The sequence below is a fragment of the Brassica rapa genome, chromosome A10 (genome assembly GCF_000309985.2).
Source record: "Brassica rapa cultivar Chiifu-401-42 chromosome A10, CAAS_Brap_v3.01, whole genome shotgun sequence".
Taxonomy (NCBI): domain Eukaryota; kingdom Viridiplantae; phylum Streptophyta; class Magnoliopsida; order Brassicales; family Brassicaceae; genus Brassica; species Brassica rapa.
Window position 1 is genome coordinate 8,200,465 of NC_024804.2, and position 19,566 is coordinate 8,220,030.

Consider the following 19,566-nt stretch of genomic DNA (forward strand, 5'->3'; position numbering starts at 1 on the left):
GCATAATTGTACTTTTGCAGCTAAATCAAAAATATTAGTTGTACCACATAATAAATACAATTACCTCAGTTGTACCACTTATTTATATTTACATGTCTTTGCCCGGTTAATGTAAAAATTAATTTAATGTATACATTTAATATTTATTAATTTTATTTCGTAGAAATACATTTAATGTATGTTTTCCAAAAATTAAGTGGACAAACAAGTTAACAAACCTTAAAAGTATAAGATAGATCATGTAAACTTGTGGAGTTCTGTAATAATTTTCAAAAAAAAAAATCTAAAACTTCAAATATATTAAGAGAAACTTTATGAGTACATATCAACTAAGATATTTGATTGTTTTTTTTCATATAGAATACTAATTTAGTTTTATCAATTTCTTAAATGTAAAAGTTGTATCAGTTATACTAGTAATACTCGTCTAATATATAATAAAAAAGTATATCAATTGTTTATATGTCTAGGTTTAGGGATTGTACCAATAGTTTTACTTCATAGCTCTATAAAAATATGTTCGATGTTTGTTTATCATGATTATATGACTAATGTAGTTAATAAACCTCAAATAAGAAATAAAATTTTTTCATCGTATACCAATTAGGATATTTGTTTCTTTATTTCATATGTAAAAAAAAATGTTCAGTAATATAGAACCACTGATCCCAGTATTGAAATATATGGTCTCTATGATAAGCCGAATCATGTCATACCCCCCTCTATATATACTTAACCAGAGACAAAATACCTAAATTAAAGAGGGGAACTTTTCAAAATTGTCAATTATTTCCATAAGAATAATATAATAACTTCTCTCCGTGCTTTAAATTCTGTAATAAATGATGGCTGTAAATACCTGCTTGCTTGTAGTTTATAAATCCAGACTAAACCAAATCAGAGCTCACTTGCAGTTTCCAGTGAGAGCTTTAAAGGTTGAAAAGATCCGTGGGAGCTTGATCTTGGGGAGTGGCGGTGAATGGAAAAGGCAAGACGAGAGGACGCTTAGCTGCAAGCGGCTTGACCGGACAAGTAAGGGAAGGAGATAGTCGGTGGTGACTTGGCAAAGAAGCAATTTCATCATTGTCAGTAGCAGCAGCAAGAGCAGGCAGGTTGGGCCATGAGAAACTCGCCACAGGCCTGCAGATTCTAAAACCAGTGTTGTTCTTGAGTGAGAGTAGTGGGCGTTCATCTCTCCTGCCTTTTTGAGGGAGCTCTTTGATTTGGTTTTCCCTATTCACTTCTCCCTCTAGTGTCTTCATTATTGGTGAATCCTCTAGTAGCAAAGGCATCTCTGTTGAGTCTGGCTTTCTAGGGCAGTTCCCGTCCACTGTCCTCCGAAGGCATCCCATATCTTCCTGCAATATTTATATCACATATCTTTATCAGCAAAGCTGCAATAGACTCAGTTTAGATTCTCCAAGGGAGTTTCCTTGCATCTGCTACATATAAGGGGGTTCATCTCTTTTGACTACAATCATAGCAAATTTACAAAACTTTACACTGAAGTAATGGTTCAGCTAGAACTAGCCAGAGGTGTAATTGTATTCAGAAACTCAAAATGGGGGATATACCTCCATTTTATGCAAGGCTTCTGCAATTGTCACTAGCTGGTCCTTAATTTTGTCTTTCTTCTTCAGCAGATCCGTGTAGATTTCCTGACATGACGCAGCAGAAATGTTAGCATCAAACTAGAGAGTATCACAAGATAGAGATCAATAATTTGTTTCGGGCACTTACATTTGCTAGAGGCATCATATTATCGTGGTCCACGTTCTGACTCGTAACACAGGAAATAGGTGTATTCATCATCATTGCAAGCTCCTCGTCCTTCTTTGAAGCGAGTTTCTCCAATTCTCTTCTCAAGACAAAGACAGATATGAGTAACAATTTGCCATCATTCAACCAACTCAGTAAGTAATATGCTTTCTACCTTTTCAGGATATCTAATTCTCCTCTGATGTCACGGATTTCTCCAGCGCAGATAGGATCTTGAGTAGGGCTGTCACCGAGCTTCCAACCAGGTGGAGGCGTCAAAAAGGGATCATTAACTCCTGCTTCTTTCCTTATGTGAACCAAGTCAGAGCTCTCCAGCCAATACTCCATTGCCCCATCTGCGTTGTGTTTCCTCATAAACCTGTCTTGACCTCCAGGAGCAACCTTACCAGCCATGTGCTTAAGCAGATGATCCAAAAGACCCGTGTCTCCAATGAGCTTCCTCGCCTCTAACCTCAACTCTGGTCTTAGTATGGGGTTGCCAAAAACTGCATATTTATCCTTCATCACTTTCAACATGTTCTTCTCAGCTCGTTTGTACCTACCACAAACACTCTAAAATTAGAATCAGAAGCAAATCCAAAATTCAAAAGATGAGATCTTTTTTTATTTACCTCTCAGTAGACCATCTGTCAATAAACTGATTAGGTGATCTCCTCTTATAAACAACGATCTGGGCTTCCTTGTTATTCTTCTTCTGAGGGAGTCTCCTAGTGCTGGATTCAACCAGCTTTTTTCTCTTACGGGCTGCATAATCAGAGGCTTCTGTTTCGTTCCCACCATCTTCCTCCTCCTTATGCCGGCTCTGGTAACGCACGCGCATTCTCTTCCCCCATTTGATCATCCCTCCCGACTTCAGCTCGGACAAGCAGTTTCCTTGGGGGCGAGAGAGATTAATGTCGTCGTTGCCTGAAACCCAGGAGTTTCTTCTACTCATGGAAACTTGGTGAGGTGCGACTCTCCTGTAAAGCAAATCCCCGGCTAGCTCCGACGACACCACGTCCAAAACGGGAAGAAGACTAGCATTACTCCGGTTCATCCTGTTGCTTCCGATTCGGATGGACTAAGTTGCTCCGGCGACCTCTGAACAGAGTGATCGACTTCGTAATAAGATCCGACTCTTAGGTGAGCCACTGTAACCAATCACATAAAGAAATTTGAGAAAGCAATAAGAAGAAGAAGAAGAAGATGCAAAAATGGTTTTCAGTTATTTCACCATTGACAGTCGGTGGCGGCGGCGACGAGTGTTTTCCGGCGGAAGAAGAAGATCCTCTGAACGGATACCTCTTCACGAACATCGTTTCCTGCGCAAATAAAATCGGTTTTTGCTTGCTCAACTCTGTGTGATTTTAACAAGAAAGTAGACGCGCGTGGGAGCCAACAGTAGTATCAACATCACTAGAGAGCGATGATGATGATTATGATTTTTATTTGATCGTTATAAAAGAGAGAGAGAGAGAGAAGAGAAAGATTACAATCATGATCTTTTTTGGTTGCTCCCTCGAATAGATGATCCTCCTCTTAACTTATTTCCTTCCGCCTTCGATTTCTCTGGGAAAACAAAATTTAACAAATTTTAGCAGCAAAAAACTTATAACTAAGACCCGAAAGTGAGAATCGGAAAATATAAAAATATCTGAAGAATTTGTTTTTCTCTCACCAGAAAGAAAAACTTTTTTGGAGACGACGAAGGAAGAAGGACGAACGGGAACAAAAATTAAAAAAAAAGTTTCAAAAAATGTCGCATTAATTAAAAATCTGATTGGGCTCTTTATATACCGGGGAAGAGAGAGAGATCTGCGTGTGCATGTCACGTGAGAGTTTTCCTGCGCTGCAAGTTGGGTGCAGTTCACATATTTGCTCTCAAACTGTCGCTAACTACGCAAACATGATCGTTTGCCATATTTGTTCCTCTGTGCTCGTCTACAAGGAAAAAGAACAAAATGGCACACTCCGGTGGCAATGGCTTGATGCCACGTGTTCTGTTTTGAAACTTTATAAGATTTTTACGGTGGTAAGGCATACGAGAAAATGAAATCAGCTGTAGCGAATAAAAGCTTTGTGCACTACTGATACACACGCGCAGGTGCGGTTATCACTTCTACTCATAAAAACTTTAAACTAAGGTTGTGGCTGGGAAACAACGTAGCGTAACCTGAAAGAAGATATACGGAGGATTACCAAAAAAAAAAAAAAAAAAAGAAGATATACGGAGTAAATCACAGGTAAGAGAAATAAGAAATCAGAGGAACTGAGAGTAACATAAAAAAAAATTATAGTAATATAATTATATTCTGTGAAGTTACATAACGTTACTCCTGCAAGAAGAAGTGGAAAAACGTACCCACTAACTCAGAAAAGACAAAACAACAATGATTATTCCAAACAGAAAGAGAGTAAATACTTGGAATGGTGACCATCATTCCACTCTATCCTGCAATTAACAGTAACAAAAATCTTTACATATACTATATATCTATACATTTTTATAATTGTTAGAACCACACCGCAGTTGAACCGTTTGTTCCACACCGTTCAAACTGCATTCACTATTCGGAACTCTTTCTTTTTCACCTGATTGGTTAAAAGTAAAGGAAACTAGAGTAATTTTTTTATCCCACTATTTTACTCCATGAGTGCTATACAGTCAGACCCTAACTATTTGTTAGAAATTTAAAGGGAATTTGCGGTGGATAACATAGAAAACTTATTTAATTAGCTATATGGACAATACACTGTGCACTTTTCTATAATCCGAAAATATCTTTATTAGCACCCACTAGCATAGACCTGACACATGGATGTGGCAAATTTATCAACCTGCTCTTTACATGCTTTTTAATTATTACCTCTTACATTGTTGTGGAGTTTCATGTAATTTCACACTCCCTCCTTCCATGATTCTGCAAATAGTTTTGAAAAGCAACTATCTACCTAATTACCACTCTGTTTATGTATATTCACCTAAATTGGCCAATTTAAAACACTAATATACACACATATATAAAGGTATACTCATATATGAAACGAAATAAAATATTTTTTAAAAAGTTTTAATATAAATCTTCAAAAAAGTTTATTAAAATTAGAACTTTCAACTAATTTTTTTTTATAAATAAACATAATATTTTTATTAATCATATTATATTGATAATTATTATATTTTATTACAATAGTATGTTCTCTATATTTTTATAATGTTATAATATGTTAATATGTATAATTTATTATTCAATCGCTGCAATATCTTATAATCAACCAGTCACAAATATTTCGCAAACGCAATAATTTTCAAATGTTGTGCTAGTGATACAAAACGCTTAATAACGTTTGAAACTGCAACCACCTACATCCGCAAATTTCCGTATCTGCAACCGCTGCGTGTAAACCAGTCGGACCCTAAGGACTACTACTACTATAGGCTTCGAATGGTAAAAGCAGTTCAAGCAGGACAGATCAAGCAGATCATGCAGATCAAGCAGGACAAATACAGATCAAGCAGGACAAGTGCAGATCAAGCGGATCATGCAGGAGAAAACCGGATCAAATAATTTATTATAACTTAGGAATGACAAAATGAGTTCAAAACTATAGATCATATATTAAAACAATAAAAATGACACTTAGATATCTAAACAAATATCTTAGATATTATAGGATCGACCGAAATGCCTGTAAATGTTTTAAAAGATACTTATACTTATTTTATTTTCTTATTTATAAAAATTAAAAATTATATGACAAAAAATAATAAGTAGAGAATGATAATTTTATATTGTTAAAATTGTAAATAAAATAAAATAAAAATATTGTATTCATAAAACTAGATAAATATATTTTTAAAGTTATATGTTGTAACAAAGTTATTTATTGACCAGACAAAAAAAAAAGCAGATCAACACCACCAAATATTGGCGGGTGAGATCTGCATGCAGATCTCCTGCTTTTTTCACAAAAAGACAAAAAATATTGAACTGCATGCAGATCTCCCGCTTGAACTGCTTTTATAAAAAGAAAATGGTGAATGGTGAATACAGTGCAGGAGAACTGCATGTGCAGGAGATCTGCACTTGTCCCGTTCCTCCATTCGGACACATAGAGTCTAGAGTAGGAGACCGACTACTACACGTGAGAAAATCAATATCTTTGTATTTGATTTGATGCACTCTATATACGAATTCGGGTATGACTGTCATCGATAGCGTTAATATTCTCGCTATAAATATGTTACTCCACTTTCAGCTCATAAACTTACCAATCAGGTGGAAAAAATTTTAATTATTAATTTATTCTTTTACTCCGGTTACTGTTTAAGTGAAGGTAAATCTCTTTGTATTTTCCTTTTAGTTTTTGAAGTGGAAATGTCAATTACGCTCGATGTAACACTTATTTATTTTATTTACTCTCCATTTTTTTCACTTAGTTCAGCTACTTTAATTTACTTCCACTTACGCTATATTTACCAATCACACACGAAATACGATGTATCTTTCTATTTCTTTGTAACTTTTATTTTTATTCAATTGAATCTAACTCAAATCGCATTAAAAAGGTTTATTTAACAAGCTAGAAAATTTAATTTTAATCCAATAAGCCTTAGAGAGTTGTATTCTTCGCAAAACCCCAAAACTTTGATTACATGATTGTTTCACTCTTGTCTCTGTTGATAAAATGTCCAGATATATACATATATACAGATATGACCTAGTCTAGGAAATGTATTAAAATTACCCCCCCCCCAAAAGAAACTGAGGTAGAAATTTACAAAAGATCAAACCTTGGGGGTTGGGCCTAGTTGATAAAATGTATAATGGGAATCCAATTAAGGAACGAAACAAAAGTAACGGGGCTGGATACATTTACAACGGGTCGGATCTGACGAGGAGAGAGAAGAAAAAGGTCAGGTCTTTGGTGTTCCACCGTAGTCAAAGTGCAGATCCTCCTTGGTTTCGATTCCAAATTGAAGAAAGAGTAACCGGAAACAATGGAAGGTGGTGCGGTGGCGGAAGGTCTGTGGGGACTAGCGGATCACCACGAGAAGGTTGGAGACATTGGCAAAACCATAAAATGCTTAGAAGCCATCTGCCAAAGCCAAATCTCATTCCTTCCCCTCGTTGAAGTCAAGACTCGCCTCCGTGTCTCGGCCCTTCTCCTCCGTTACTCTCACAACGTCAACCACGCCAAGTCCCATCTCGAGCGCTCTCTCCTCCTCCTCAAGTCTATCCCTTCCTCCTTCGATCTCAAGTTCCGCACTTTCAGCTTGCTCAGCCACTGTTACCACCTCCTCGCCTCCTTCCCTCCTCAGCGCAACCTCCTCCTCAAGGCTCTCGACCTCGCTTCCTCTGTCCCTCAGGATCTCTCTGCTTTCCTCTGGTCCTGCAACTTCAACTCTCAGCTCGCTAACACCTTCATCATCCAAGCTGATTTCCCTTCTTCCCTCTCCGCTCTCCACTCTGGCTTTCTCTCTGCTTCTCACATCTCTTTCCCTGAGCTTCAGGTTACACACCCTCTTCTTCTTCTTCTTCATGTGATTCTCTGTTTCTAATGTTTATGTGCTGTAATCAGATGTTCTTCACCGCTTCTATGCTTCACGTTCATATCATGCAATGGACCGATGATTACTCAGTGGAAAAGGCTGTTCAGCGATGCGATGACATCTGGCAGACCATTTCTTCTGACAAGGTATGTTACCGTTTAGCTTCTGCTTGCTTGGTTTTGTCAGCTGATTCCTCCTGTCATTTGGTAGACTGAACGATGCCCCGGTTTGTTCTTCTACAACGAGATGCTTCATGTTTTCTACCGCCTCAGGCTCTGTGATTACAAGAACGCCCAGCATCATGTCGACCGCTTAGACCAGGCCATGAATGCTCTTTCCCATAAAATGCTGGAGGCTCAGCAGCTTCAGGACGAGCTCACTTCGTTGGATCATAGTCTCTCCCGTTACGACCTTCCCTCCAGGGAAAGGGCAGCACTCTCCGACAGACGATCTCAGCTCCAAGATCGCGTAAATGCATTGTCTCCATCTTCTTCCACCACTGCTGCTAACTCTCTGGAGCCTGCCTTCTTTGGCAATATGGACCGTGCGTGGACAGAGAGGCTACTGCTTTCACAATCTCCAATCGATGGAGAGTGGCTACCGAAAAGTGCCATCTATGCTTTGGTCCATCTTATGGTTGTCATATCGGGACGTCCCAAAGGACTCTTTAAAGAGTGTTCAAAACGCATTGAGTCCGGAATGCACATCATTCAAGGTTACATTTCTATTATCCTGCTTCTTAGAAACCGACTAAGAAGCTTTGGGGATTTCATATCATGACATGTTGTGCGTTTCTATATTTTTATGCAGACGAACTGATCAAGCTTGGAATTACTGACGAAGTTAGAGGTTTAATCTACAACTCTGTTGAAGCAACGATTCTTAATGTTTGAAGCTCACATTCTGTTTTTTGTATAATATCTCTTGGCAGAAGCTGATTTGCGGCACACAGCTATTTGGATGTCTGGGATATATCTAATGCTACAGATGCAGTTCCTTGAGAATAAAGTGGCTTTAGAACTTACAAGGTCTGAATATGTCGAAGCACAAGAGGTACATCATCGGTTCTTTTTTTGCCTATATTTGTTTTTGACTCCCTTCACCATCACTTTAACAATTAAGATGTACCGATGGTGCAGGCTCTGGTTGAGATGAAAAATTTGTTTACTCGGTTTCCAACGATCTTGCAAGCTTCTGAGTGTGTGATTGAGATGCTCAGGGGGCAATATAGTCACTCTGTCGGTTGCTATAGTGAAGCTGCTTTCCATTCTATCGAAGCATCTAAGGTACAAGTTTTTTTTTTTTAACCTCATGTCTGTTCCTAGTTAAATATTGATTCAACATATTTGACTTTTATGCTGCAATGTAATTGTACAGCTGACAGAGAGTAAATCGTTGCAAGCTACGTGTCAAGCTTTTGCAGCTGTTTCTTACCTCACAATTGGAGATGCTGATTCATCATCAAAGGTGTTGTGACATTTTTGATGCAGTGAACTAGGTGTTTATGCTTCCCTTACACCCCTTATGATTTGTGTTTAGGCACTTGATTTGATTGGGCCACTCTATGGAATGACGAATTCACTATCTGGTGTGCGAGAAGAAGCTAGTATTCTCTTTGCTTATGGTCTCCTTTTGATGAAGCAACAAGATCTACAGGAAGCAAGGTATAATATGCTCCCTTGGTTTGCTCTATTTAATAAATATATGTCAAGTAGGGATAATCCTATCCACTAAGATATGATTCATGCTGTAAATGTAATGGTATGGTATCAAAATGCAGAAACCGTCTTGCCAAGGGTTTGCAGATAGCGCATACTCATATGAGTAACCTGCAGCTAGTTTCGCAGTATTTGACACTCCTGGGAAATCTGGCTCTTTCCTTACACGACACGGTACAAGCCAGAGAGATCCTTCGTTCATCTCTTACACTTGCGAAGAAACTCTTCGATATCCCAACTCAGCTATGGGTTCTATCCAGCTTCACAGGTTTTTATTATTATTATTATTTTTTTTTTTTTTGGAAACAGAATTGAGTTATAAAGATCCAAATCTCTGAGCAAAAACATTCTGATTTTGTTGTCACAGCTCTGTATCAGCAATTGGGTGAGAAAGGGAGCGAGATGGAGAACGAAGAACACAGGAAGAAGAAATGGGATGAGATGCAGAGTAGACTAGCTGAAGCGCGTGGATCCATCCATCACATTGAACTAGTGAGTGAAGAACCCTCTTTTATCTGTTATTTAGATCTTTGAGCTTGACACAATCCTGCTTACAGGTGGAGAAAGCTAGGCTAGAGATGCATAAGGTGGAGGATGCACAAGAACAGGCTGAAGTAACTTACGGGATGCAAGCGAGTCTGGACATTCCAGAGTCTGTGGGTATAGAAGGTCCGTCACCGGCTCAGTACTCGTCGAGGCTTGTAGGTTTAGACACGGGAAAAAGATGGGGAAAACGAAGGGTATGACTTACAACGCAGGAGCGTTGAGCTGTATGTAAGATGTGTTGATTAGTTCGTGTTTTCTTATAATTCTGTTTTAAGTATTGTTAAGTATCATTTGGGAGTTAGATGGTAGAATATTGAAACACTAATAGAAGGCGGCTAAAATGCCTTCGTTTACGGTTGGGTGGCAAGTCGGAAACCTGAAATTAGGCTATCTCTGTTTCCGACAGCAAGATGGATCTGTTTGTCTGGATATAAATTAATTTAAACCAGTGTTTGGTCTAATAACCTTTTTTGTATTCAATTATCTAATCTATTAACTTATAGTTATATTCCCTCTGATTTAAAAAAAAAGTATCATTCTAATATTTTTTTCTTTTTACACAAGAATTATCATTTTAGAATAATTTTATAAATAACTAGGGTCGATCCACCCTACGGACGGGATATTAGTTAATTTGATATTCACTAAATGCTCGAGTTGAAATTTGTTTTAAGATTCAAGAATTTGATTATCTGTTATGTGTTACTTATTAGTATGCGGTGGTATAGTTGTTTTTTGATTATTCTTGTTTTGGTATTGTATCAAATTAACTAATTGTTCAACTCATAATTATAGATGTACAAATGTGGATTTGTGATAGAGTTTGTTGACAATACTGTTTTTTTTTTAATTCTTATTCATAGTGGAGTGTGCATGTGTCAGAAAGAGTCATATAACAACTTTTATGTTTTTGCGTGGATTTTAATATATATTATTTTGTATAATACATACTTGCTTTACAACATTTGCTTGTAGATTAAAAAAACTGTTTTCTATATTTTTAAAAGAGAAAATATTTAGTATAGAATATAACATGGACATATGTATTGACTATATATAGAAGTTGGGTTATATTTTAAAATGACATATGTATAGAGGTTTTTCAACCATTACTTCACTGGCACAAAACATTTATAACTGTAAATACCTTCTTTTAAAAGCAAAACTAATAAAAGCGTGTACAACAAATATATTTTGATATATATTATATGCATCAAGTTATAAAGGTTGGAAACATTGCAAAACTGTTTGGAGCAAAGTTTTTAACTTCACGATCTTCATCTTGACGTCAGTTCAGTGCCGGTCCTGGCCACAAGCAGAAGAAGCATGGACTTCCAGCCGACACGATAATAAGTATTTTCGTGGATACATATTTATAAAAAGTGACTTTAGCCTAGTTGTTCTAAGAGAAATTACCAGTGCTATAGGTGATGGATTCAATTACCCCTGATTACATTCATTTATTTTCAGCCTTTTGTTATATTTTGGCCCCAAATATAAAATGGGACACGTGTCACTCTCATAACGCACGACTTGATGACGTGGCATCACAGGAGAGAAGCGAACATATTTATATATATATAGATTGTATCAGTGTAAAACAAATTATCATTCTGATTTTTTTTTTAAAAGTATCATTGTATAACTAATTTTATTTCTCTCAGATGCTTTTTTTTCAAATTATAATTACTAAACCATAAATGTATTTCAATTACTTTATTAATCTGTGTGAAAAATGATAAAATAACACTTTTAAATAATTTTTTTTTTTATCTATTATAAAAAAGTTGTCATTTAAATTTTTGAACTACACATTTCACTTACATTAAATCACATGTGACTTACATAAAAACATACATGTTTCATTATATTTACCTGAACAATGAGTAAGTGTGATTTCATACACAAATTAAACGATAATTTGAATTTCATACCCGAACTTCAGTATTAACATAAACAACTACTTTGACTAACGTTGTGGTTAGTCAACCGACATCGTTTTAACTAAACTAATTTAAAAAAAAACACTCACTATGACTCGAACCTACGCCTAGAAAGGCACTAAATTGAGCACTAAATCACTAGATTAAAACAAATTTTGTAAAATCTGCATATATACTAAATTATATAGGTACCAAAACGAGTGAAGAAATCACTAGCTTCTTCTCCCTTTGGATATCTCTCTCGGTTGTCAATTTCAGAAGTTTCAGCCTTTAGGAAGTTCTACTTTTAGTAGTAGTGAACATTTTAAAGTCTCATGACAAGGTAATGTTGGGAGCCAAGAAGAGTAGCTTCGGCTGCAACACGTAGACAAGAGCGGAGATTAGTTTCTTCGTCTAAAAACGAATTATCATGAATTTAAGCATTATCAAGCCCAAGAAATCGAATCCATTTGATCAGGGATCGATCCGCGACGAATCCATGAGCAAATCTAGTATCAAGAAGAAGTCAAACAATGGTGTAACATGAAATAGAGTACTGGCGAACAAGACAAATATATAAATTAAAATATATGTAAATATGACAAAAGTTACTTTGATCTGATGGTAAAGTTTTTGTTTAATTCACGTCTAGCGTGAGTTCGGTCCTCCAAGTGACGAATTTTATTATTTTAGCTTAAAAACATTGTTTTAACTATCCCCCGACGAGTCATCTCTATCTAGATACTGACTCGCTCAAAAATAACGATTGACTAACCAAACGTTAGTCAGAGTAGTTTTTTTTACGAAATTCAAACTATCGTTTACTTTGGATATGAAATTCAAAATATCGTTCAGTTTGGGTATGAAATTGCATGTATTCATTGTTTAGGTCTGAAAAGGTATGACTGAAATTATACGGGTTGAAATCGGCACTTTTCTCTTATCCGACTAAACATGGTTTAACGGTTGACTAACGATAAGTAGTCAATGTAGGATTTCATGTTACGGATTCAAGTTTGGGTCAAATGTTTTTAAAAATTCTTAGTTTAGGAATGATTTTGCACTTATGTTTTGTTTGGATCAAAAAGCCACGACACAAATAGTTGGAGTCTAAAAACTTTTTTTCCGGTTGGATTGTTAATAATAAATTTTGGTTATTGCAGCCAGTTTCTTTTTTGATTCTAATTTTATATTAGATTTTTATTGGGCTTATTTGTGTACCAGCCATATTTTGAAGATAAATCAGGTAAATAGCAATGATTTTGACATAATGAAGAAACTAACATTTACACCCTAATTCATCCAGTTATACCTTTTCTCTTTGCCATTACCCGGTAAAAATGTGGTCTATGTATCCACATAATCAATAAATATATGGTTAAGTGTGCCTAGAAACTATTTTACGTGAAAAGGAAAGAATCATCCACGTCACATGTTTATTAACCACATACACATGCACTGAATGTTTTATTCCACATGGTCGAAGTAGTATAGGATTATAACTCCATACACAACTCATAAATATTAAACATTACCACAACTCTTGTATACTAAACCCTAAACTCCAATCACTAAACCCAAACCCAAATGTAAACTATAATATATAGTTATAATATTTTGAATAAAATTAAAATATGAAATAATATATACTATTGACCACATACATATGCATCAAATGCTCTATTCCACATGGCTAAAATAGTATAGGATTATGACTTCATTCACAACTCCTAAATATTAAACATTACCCCAACTCCTAAATACTAAACCCTAAATTTCAATCACTAAACTCAAACCCAAATGTAAACTATAAAATATAGTTATAATATTTTAAATAAAATTAAAATCTGAAATAGTATATACTATTGACCACATATATATACACTGAATGTTCTATTCCATATGGCCGAAGTACTATAAGATTATGGCCCAAGTGTAGCTGCGGTTAACGAAATTTATGTGAAGATTACACTTATGTGGATCTGGTTAACAAAATGATAAAATTGAGTTTTAAGTTCTTAGTTTTGATAGCAACGATACAACAACAAAACATAATTTATGCTTATGCACTATACAATCATATTTATATTTTATATTCTGCAAATAAAATAGAATACAATAAATAGTAAAGATTATATAATTCATTTCACATGAATGGTCTTTCCATTTTACGTACACACGATCTATTACGCTTATATACACATTGCATCATTACATATAAATGAGAATATATTCACCAGATGGCCCAAATCCAGTTTCGAACAATCTACTTGGCAGCCTAAATCTTTCATTTGTAACCTGAAAAACAAAAGGAAAGATAAAAATGTTAGGATCCATATAACAAAATAAATGTAAAATAAATTGTATAGTATAACAATAATGTGGAATGGAAACTATGTAAGACGTAACGATATGCATAGCTCACAATCTTAAACCACACATGGGAAATATATACGAAAACCCTATCAACTAATCACGAATCCCTACACGGAAATATGACACTTAATCCAATGTCAACCCTAATCTTGCAGTGATGAACTCAATATTCTAGAAACTAACCCCTCTCCAATCATCACTAAACCCTACACGGAAATATAAACCCTAATACAAGTATAAAAATATATATATTAAATACAAGTATGAATTCAGAAGCTAAAGAAAATGATATTAGACGTTCGAATTTATTTCATTCCAAGTCAAATGGAATATAAACGTCTATATTTTATTCTATTCCAAGTCAAATGGAATATATCTAACGGAGATCATGTCATTTCCAGACAGTGATATATAGGCATAAGAACAACCGGGGAAACCCAAATCCTAAATCAATTGGCGAACTTCGATGCGGAAAATCAGATTCGAGATGCAATGGTAACGAGGTTGTAGATTTACCAATCATAGTACCCTAATTCCGAAATAGCCCAAATAGAAAAGAAAATAGCAGCATATGAATAACAACATATAAACACCGAGAACTTACGGTAGTTCCAGAGATCTGACAAGAATCGACGGTGTGAAGTAGAATAGAAACGGTTTGGTACTACTAGCCGCTGAAACTTTAACATCGTCGTGTGGTCGACGATCTCCGACGAGAAGAACATGGCACGTTTACAAAGAATGAAGAAGAAGTCAACAATTCAAAACAAATCCAGTGGAGATGACGATGTGAAGCGAAGCCGTACCAGAAAAAATTCAAGACTGGAAAATAAAAAAAAGAAGATGTGAAGTTAGTAAGACCACGATTTACTTTTTGGATATAATAATTAAGAATATTAAAAAAAAATTTGTTTCAGGTTTTGTCGGTTTCAGGAAGGGGTATTATAATATTAATTTATAAAGTTAGCGCCGTATATAGAAACCTTAGAAAAAAGGTTATGAAGTGAATTATGTGTTTTTTTCTTGTCATACGGCCCAATTTTCCATTTTTATTTTAAGCCAAAAAAAAAATTCGAAATATCTCTCTCTGTAGCTTTCGTTCTCTCTCAAACATCTCTTTCGAAGTATCCGTTAGAATCTAAGAGAGAGAAATCGCCACTAAGAAGACGCAGACGAAGAAGCAGAGAGAGAGGCATTACAACCTGAAGAGGAAGCAGATGACGTTTCCGAAAACGAAGTCGTTTCGCGAGAAGATTCCGACGAGTCCGAAATCGCCGCTGAGAAGGAGACGGTCGAGCTGGACGAGCTCATGGCTCAACAATTCGACGACGTCCTTCAAGCAAGTGGTCTCCGCCGTGATGCAGTCTCAATCCCCAAGATCCATCTCAAAACCCCAAACCCCCACCGACTTCGATCGAACCCTCTCCTTACCCGACTCCCTCCTCCTCAAAATCCTCCACAAGCTTCCCGAATCCCAGAACGACGACGTTTCCCTCGTCTGCAAACGCTGGCTGAATCTCCAGGGACGGCGGATTCGGACTCTCAGAGTTCTCGATTTGGACTTCCTCTTGTCAGGGAAGCTCCTCTCCAGGTTCCCCAAGCTCTCCAATGTCGATTTGTCTAACGCCTGTATCTACCCCTCCCGAAACTCACCTATCTCGCTTTCCCACAAATCGATTTCGTTTCGTGTTTCCTCTTCGAATTGGGACGACTTCGTTGAGGAGAATCTATTGCACAGCGAAACGGTTGATAGAGGGCTTAGGGTTTTAGGAAGAGGAAGCTGTGACTTACTCAGACTCGTTGTGATTAACGCTTCTGAAATGGGTTTACTCGGTTTAGCTGAACAGTGTTGTGATCTGCAAGAGCTTGAGTTGCACAAGTGCAATGACAATCTCTTGCGTGGTATCGCTGCTTGCGAGAATCTGAGAGCCTTGAGGTTGGTGGGAAGTGTTGATGGGCTGTATACTTCTTCTGTCTCTGATATTGGTTTAACGATATTAGCTCAAGGGTGTAAGAGACTTGCGAAGCTTGAGCTTAGTGGCTGTGAAGGTAGCTTTGATGGGATTAGAGCCATTGGGCAATGTTGTGAATTGCTTGAGGACTTTACCGTTTCTCAACATAGGATGGATGATGGTTGGATAGCTGCGCTTTCTTGCTTTGAGAGTTTGAAGACGCTGACAATATCGTCTTGCCCAAAGATGGATTCTTGTCCTGGACCGGAGGAGTTGCTCGGGTCTTGTCCGGCTCTGGAGAGTTTGCAACTCAAGAGGTGTTGTCTGAGTGATAAACACGGGGTGAGAGCTTTGTTTAAGGTTTGTGATGGAGCAACAACGGTTCATATTCAGGATTGCTGGGGTTTGGATGATGATTCTTTCAGTTTGGCTAAAGCTTTCAGGTACCATTTTACATATCTCGTCCCTTCTATTATTGACTTGTTGATTACTTTGAAGACCACAACACATAAGATTGCTCTCTTTTTTATCAACTTACCTGCTTAAAGAGTCAAACGCAGCTTCTCCTAGATAAGAACATGTAGCTTGCCTTAACTAGACAGTAAAAACATAAAACTTTGAATTGATGCTGCGCCTAATTTGGTTAGTATAAGAGATATTGCCATGCTATTTCACTCAAGTGACTATAATATGGATTGCAAAGAGCATGGAATGCTTTTGCGTTGGTTTGTTTGCTGTGATACCCTGAAAAGATTTCCATTGCAATAATGAATACAGCTTGCTTGTTTTACTTTGCAGTATGAAATATAGGCTTTTGATCATGTCTTTTTTTTTTATTTGACCTGCAGGAGGGTGAGGTTTTTGTCTTTGGAAGGGTGCTCAGTCCTAACAACAGGCGGTTTAGAGTCAGTGGTTCTGCGCTGGGAAGAGCTTGAGAGCATGAGAGTAATGTCATGTAAGAACATAAAAGACAGCGAGATTTCACCGGCACTCTCATCTTTGTTCTCCCTTCTCAAAGAACTGACTTGGAGACCAGACACAAGGTCTCATCTCTCATCCAGACTCCAAGGTACTGGAATTGGAAAGAGAGGCAGCAAATTCTTCAAAAAGAGATGATGGATGGCATTGGATGTATCTTTAAGCTGTTGATGTAGACAAACTCTTTAGTTATCTTCATCTTGGGGGGCATTGTATTACTTTGTTGTAATTGGTAACACATCTGTAGTAAGTTTTCAAAACTCTCTATGTATTGCAATGTTTTGTTGTTATGTATGATAGTAATAATCATAAAACTCTTGTTCATGGTATCAGTTTCAGATATACTTTTTTGTTTTGAGATTTTATCAGCCAATTAATTGTTGTTTCATTATGAGATATCAGTCATTACAGCAGCCTGTAGAAAGGCATGACAATTGTTGAATAAAGACCATACAGGGGACTGGATAGATTTCCTGGCTAACATACATGTGCTTTTTTCATTGACATTTGAGTCAACATTTTGGGTCAATAGAGAAAAGAAAACTAACAGGGTTGCACAAAAAAGCGAAAAACTAACAGGAAAATATATTTAAAAATATTCTATAAATTAATAATGTTAAAATTAGTGTTTTTTTGTCGACAAATTATAGTGTTTTATTAATTACTAGCTGTTTTGCCCGCGATACGGGCTTAAACATTTTCATAATTTTTGAAAAGTTCTTTGTACACTATATTCATTATACTAAAATAAATCTTAAAATAACTTAATATTATATTTTTAATTATATAATTAAAAAAAAATTATTTGATTAATATTTAATTATATAATTTATGTTTTAACTTTTACTAAAATATTTTTTCAGATAACAATACAATATATATATATATATATATATATAGAAATTATCTTTTTTCTAATTATATTTTTAGATTTGGATACTTCAATATTCTATTTTAATTATATAATTAAGATTTTTATTTGATTAATATTTAGTTATATAATTCATGTTTTTAACTTTTTATATATAATTCATGTTTTAATTTTTTACTAAAATACTTTTTCAGATAACAATACAATATATAGAAATTATCTCTTTTTATAATTATATTTTAGGATTTTGGATAATTCTTACTATTATTAATTTTAATCAATTATCTAATTAAATAAATTAAAATTTGGTTTTTATTTTTTAATTAAGTTATACATTTTATCCATTAAGGGTATAAACGATATTAACCACTCTAACTTTTATTCATTAGGTGTTTTGCCCGCGATGCGGGCTTAAACATTTTCATAAATATTTGAATAGTTTTTTGTACACTATATTCATTACTAAAATAAATCTTAAAATAACTCAATATTATATTTTAATTATATAATTAAATTTTTTTATTAGATCAATATTTAATCATATAATTTATGTTTTTAACGTTTTACTAAAATACTTTTCAGATAACAATACAATATATATATAGAAATTATCTTTTCTTTAATTATATTTTTAGATTTTGGATAATTCAATATTTCATTTTTAATTATATAATTAAAAAATTTTATTTGATTAATATTTAGTTATATAATTTATGTTTTTAACGTTTTACTAAAATACTTTTTGAGATAACGATACAATATATATATAAATAATTATCTTTTTTTTAATTATATTTTTACATTTTGGATAATTCAATATTCTGTTTATAATTTTATAATTAAGAATTTTATTTGATTAATATTTGGCTATATAATTTATGTTTTTAACTTTTTACTAAAAGACTTTTTCAGATAGCAATATAATATATACATAAATTATCTATTTTTAAATTATATTTTCAGATTTTGGATAATTTTTACGATTATTAATATTAATCGATTATCTAATCAAATTAATTAAAATTTTGTTTTTATTTTTTAATTTATTTATACATTTTATTCATTAAGGGTATAAACGATATTAACCACTCTAACTTTTAACGTGAGAGCACGATTCCAATTTACTAAAAGATTTTTTTTTGAGATAATAATACAATATATACATAAATTATCTCTTTTTATAATTATATTTTCAGATTTTGGATAATTCTTACTATTATTAATTTTAATCAGTTATCTAATTAAATAGATTAAAATTTCATTTTTATTTTTTAATTTAGCTATACATTTTATTCATTAAGGGTATAAACGATATTAACCACTCTAACTTTTATTCATTAGGTGTTTTGCCCGCGATGCGGGTTTAAACATTTTCATAAATTTTTAAAAAGTTCTTTGTACACTATATTCATTACTAAAATAAATTTTAAAATAACTCAATATTATATTTTAATTATATAATTTAATTTTTTATTAGATTAATATTTAATCATATAATTTATGTTTTTAACGTTTTACTAAAATACTTTTTCAGATAACAATACAATATATATATAGAAATTATCTTTTCTTTAATTATATTTTTAGATTTTGGATAATTCAATATTCTATTATTAATTATATAATTAAAAAAATTTATTTGATTAATATTTAGTTATATTATTTATGTTTTTAACGTTTTACTAAAATTGTTTTTCAGATAACAATACAATATATTTATAGAATTTTTTTAATTATATTTTAAGATTTTGGATAATTTAATATTCTATTTTAAATTATATAATTATGAATTTTATTTGATTAATATTTAGTTATATAATTAATGTTTTTAACTTTTTACTAGACTTTTTCAGATAACAATACAATATATAAAGAAATTATCTATTTTTTA

At 34.2% G+C, this 19,566-nt stretch overlaps 3 protein-coding genes across 3 annotated transcripts; 2 read left to right on the plus strand and 1 right to left on the minus strand.

Moving 5' to 3' along the window:
- Positions 1–603: 603 nt before the first annotated feature.
- On the minus strand, positions 604–6,420 carry LOC103844390 (protein DYAD). The gene is given in 9 exon segments (XM_009121182.2): positions 604–1,358; positions 1,575–1,658; positions 1,741–1,858; positions 1,934–2,317; positions 2,391–2,841; positions 2,844–2,909; positions 2,993–3,080; positions 3,252–3,327; positions 3,437–6,420. Coding segments are annotated over 8 exon segments (1,626 nt in total). The 5' UTR covers positions 3,258–3,327; positions 3,437–6,420; the 3' UTR covers positions 604–929.
- A 219-nt stretch (positions 6,421–6,639) lies between these two features.
- Positions 6,640–10,082, plus strand: LOC103844391 (sister chromatid cohesion protein SCC4). Its single transcript, XM_009121183.3, has 11 exons — positions 6,640–7,273; positions 7,342–7,458; positions 7,523–8,027; positions 8,123–8,161; positions 8,244–8,365; positions 8,452–8,598; positions 8,690–8,779; positions 8,852–8,976; positions 9,093–9,298; positions 9,398–9,522; positions 9,588–10,082. The coding sequence occupies exons 1-11, from the start codon at positions 6,761–6,763 to the stop codon at positions 9,774–9,776; spliced, it is 2,178 nt and encodes a 725-aa protein (XP_009119431.1). The 5' UTR covers positions 6,640–6,760; the 3' UTR covers positions 9,777–10,082.
- A 1,124-nt stretch (positions 10,083–11,206) lies between these two features.
- LOC103844392 (F-box protein At5g51380) lies at positions 11,207–17,164 on the plus strand. Its single transcript, XM_009121184.3, has 2 exons — positions 11,207–16,269; positions 16,675–17,164. Exons 1-2 carry the CDS (start codon positions 15,092–15,094, stop codon positions 16,940–16,942), a joined length of 1,446 nt encoding a protein of 481 aa, XP_009119432.1. The 5' UTR covers positions 11,207–15,091; the 3' UTR covers positions 16,943–17,164.
- The last annotated feature ends 2,402 nt before the right edge of the window (positions 17,165–19,566 follow it).

Bases quoted from the DNA above. Each gene is read 5' to 3' on its own strand.
- LOC103844391 (XM_009121183.3), top strand. From the start codon at position 6,761: ATGGAAGGTGGTGCGGTGGCGGAAGGTCTGTGGGGACTAGCGGATCAC. The intron at 8,028-8,122 runs GTTACATTTCTA...ATTTTTATGCAG, and splicing joins CGGAATGCACATCATTCAAG to ACGAACTGATCAAGCTTGGA. The intron at 9,299-9,397 runs GTTTTTATTATT...TTGTTGTCACAG, and splicing joins GGTTCTATCCAGCTTCACAG to CTCTGTATCAGCAATTGGGT.
- LOC103844392 (XM_009121184.3), top strand. From the start codon at position 15,092: ATGACGTTTCCGAAAACGAAGTCGTTTCGCGAGAAGATTCCGACGAGT. The intron at 16,270-16,674 runs GTACCATTTTAC...TTTGACCTGCAG, and splicing joins AGTTTGGCTAAAGCTTTCAG to GAGGGTGAGGTTTTTGTCTT.